Source organism: Aplysia californica, unplaced genomic scaffold (assembly GCF_000002075.1).
Source record: "Aplysia californica isolate F4 #8 unplaced genomic scaffold, AplCal3.0 scaffold00239, whole genome shotgun sequence".
Taxonomy (NCBI): Eukaryota; Metazoa; Mollusca; class Gastropoda; order Aplysiida; family Aplysiidae; genus Aplysia; species Aplysia californica.
The window spans coordinates 386,052-389,120 of record NW_004797509.1 but is presented as its reverse complement, the minus strand read 5'-3'; the positions used below and the strand labels follow the sequence as shown (position 1 = coordinate 389,120).

At 39.5% G+C, this 3,069-nt stretch overlaps 1 protein-coding gene across 1 annotated transcript in view; it reads right to left on the bottom strand.

The window, feature by feature from the left end:
* The window catches only part of LOC101850894 (homeobox protein caupolican), a gene marked incomplete at its 3' end in the record, with an annotated part of 80,136 nt that overhangs the window by 47,452 nt on the left and 29,615 nt on the right, over positions 1-3,069 (bottom strand). The window contains 1 exon segment of the mRNA XM_035970229.1: positions 585-2,433. Within this exon segment, the coding sequence (XP_035826122.1) occupies positions 585-653 (69 nt within the window).

Below are 3,069 nucleotides of genomic sequence, written 5' to 3'. Positions count from 1 at the left end.
ATAGATAGATAGATAGATAGATAGATAGATAGATAGATAGATAGATAGATAGATAACACTTGCAACGTAATAAGTTCATATAAGTGCCGAGGATAGAGGTGTTACTAGAGAGTAACAAAATGCACAAAAAGGACGATAGATGTTTGTTTAGAAAGAAGGAGTAAACCACACTAGAGCACCCGCCAACCACTCACCAAATGCTATAACCGTGTTCACAGACTCTAAAACATACACCAAGGAATAAACAAAAAAACAAACAAAAACAATACAGAGAACACAAGACTGTGTTTGTTGAGATGATGATGATGATGCTGATGATGATGATGCTGATGATGCTGATGATGCTGATGCTGATGATGATGATGATGATAATGATGATGATGACGACGACGACAATATCGACTTGTCGATGTTGATGACGACAATGATGATGACAATGATGGTAACGATGGTACCCACCACATATTAAATTTCACAGCTGGTGTCCAAATCCAAATCCAACTTACAAGTAAAGAGATCACCGAAATAAGATCATTGTAATCATATGTAATTAATCAATGGACAACACACACAAAAACTTTTACCTGTGTTGTGGAGAGCGGGGATCCTGGCGTCGAGTAGGAGGAAGTGTAACCAAACTGGGACAATGACATGCTTTCTGCACGTAACCAGCCACACCACTTCACCAAGGGCGTGGGCGATAGATCAATAGGAAAATTTCAGTGATTCAGTTAAACGAGGACATCAGAACTGGGGTGTAACGTGTGTGTTCGAGCAATTTTGTCGTTGCAGCCTTTATTTTTCAGTGAAGAATCAACACTGTAAAATAGTATTTCCCTGGGGAACTTGTAAGTTCGAGTAGCGTTGTCGGTATAGCTTTTGTTGTAGATCTTCAGTGAAGCGTCAATTCTGTGAAACAATATTTCCCAGCAGTATTTGCTACTTAGTTGTAACTTCTATTTTCGGACAGCCTTGTGGGTACAACTATTCTTGTAGATTTTCAATAAAGCAGCAACACAGTGAAGCAATTATTTCCTAGGAGTATTTGTTTTCGTTAATGTTCTTGTTTTTGTTTCTTGTTTCTCGCCGAGTTAAGTTCTGAATTTCACAAGGATATATCTGACGAAGCAATTTTGTTCACGGTTTTGTAAACAAACAAAAAATGTCTTTCAACAGAAATACCACAAATGTAAATGGAATTTTGCAATAATATCCCAAAGCTGTCTGTATCGTGAGGGAAATAGATTTACCTTCTTGGAAAGTTACCGCAAATAGCAGGGCACGTGAATATCACAATTTGATATATCTAGATACCTTCCACAATGTCTTTTGGAGCAGGCGTGACTAATTTGTACTCTTTGTGAGGCACAGGGTAATGTGCTGTAATATTGGTCTACAATATTAAGACAAACTCCGGTTGGTTAAATCAAGTTATAATCTTAATTATATAAGTTTACTGATAACTGTAATGCAACTTTCCTTTTTATGTATTAGATTAAAACAAATCCACGGGTATCATTATATTCCTTATGCCTGAAAGTATGTATTTAAAAAACTAGAAAAAGAGTCACGTTATGAAAGTAGAGAATGTGAACAAACGTCCATACTTGCTGTACAAAATACCGCTGTTTAGAGAGTCAATTCAGGCCCTCTGAGCACCCCTATCTCGCTCCTCTAAAAATTAATGTCTTTTCAAGACTATTCTCCAATTGGAATTGGTTCCTCCCACTTTCTTCGCCCTCCCCTAATTTCTGACCTTCCCTCTATGGATGATCGACAAGAAGAGATCAGTGGGTCAGGGCGACCTGTGTGTTGGACCACCTTAATTACTGGCAGGAAAATCTGGTTCTAATTGTTCACGTAGCCTGGTGAGGGCCGGGGTTCAGTCCTTGTTAGGGTTGCCAGCCAGCCAGTCTGTGGCTGACTTTTCGAGTGATCTCCCCTCTACACCGGAACGAGGTCAACAAAATGGCGGCGCTGAGCTTGTCTCGATTTCTTCGTATTTCCTAGACAGTCGAATGATTCCCCTTCTTGATTGCTGCATTCCTCTGCTGTTCCTGCTTCTGTCTTCTGCAGTTCTCCCGTCACTCGCTCACTTACTGGGAGGAGGAGGGAGGTGATCCATCACTCTGGGAGGGTTAACGGGATGCGCGGACAGCGAAGGTTGGACAGATAACGAGCTGCCGACAAACTGGTCACTCGGCCGGGGCTGGGTTAACTCTTGCAGGCTGGAAGTTTGCCTGATGCTGAGTGACTGACCTGGCCTGACTGATGGTAGCACCACTTTTGGCTACAGTTGGTCAAGCACCTTTGGATCTTCTGCGTGGTCGCTTTCAGTTAAAGCGAAGACAGGCTCGGAGATTTTAGTTCTTCACCGTCTGTCAGCAGAAACTCTACGATGCTCTTGTGTGCAGTTAAAAAGTGTCAAGGCATCTGAAACGAAATTTTAAATGAATTATATAAAAGTTTATAATGTGTATCCTTCTGATTTTAAAAAAAATGCATTTCTTTGAGGGGCAAGTTTGTTTGTTTAGTTTTTTGTTTGTTTGTTTGTTTGTTTGTTGTTGTTATTTTTTGTTGGGGGGGGGGGGGGTTAACTGACGAACACTAAATAAACATGTGCTCTATTTAGTCAATTATACGATCAAAATACTTCAGAGTGTACAATTAGAGATTACTTAGTAATACCACCCAATTAACACTCTTCTATTTTAGGACGGACTGCAATGAAAAGTTCTTTACGGCTCAAAGTAGACAAACACAATACCTGTAATTAAAAGTATATTGACGCTCACAATAAGCTCTAACATTAGCAGTTGAAATGTTTTCTCCCCCATTACAAATTTATTTTCACTTCCACAGTTAATCCTGGATAAGAAAAAAAACACACCTTAGTTGAAATAACAAACATAACATCAGAAAGCAAACAAGAAAACAAAACACAAGAAAACAAAACAAAAAGGAACAAATGAGACGAAAAAGTAAGAGTTGTCTATTACGAAGTGAATTAAAAAAAAAAAAAGAATGGCCGCAGACTAGATAATGTTCTGCCTGACTAGAACCCCCCCC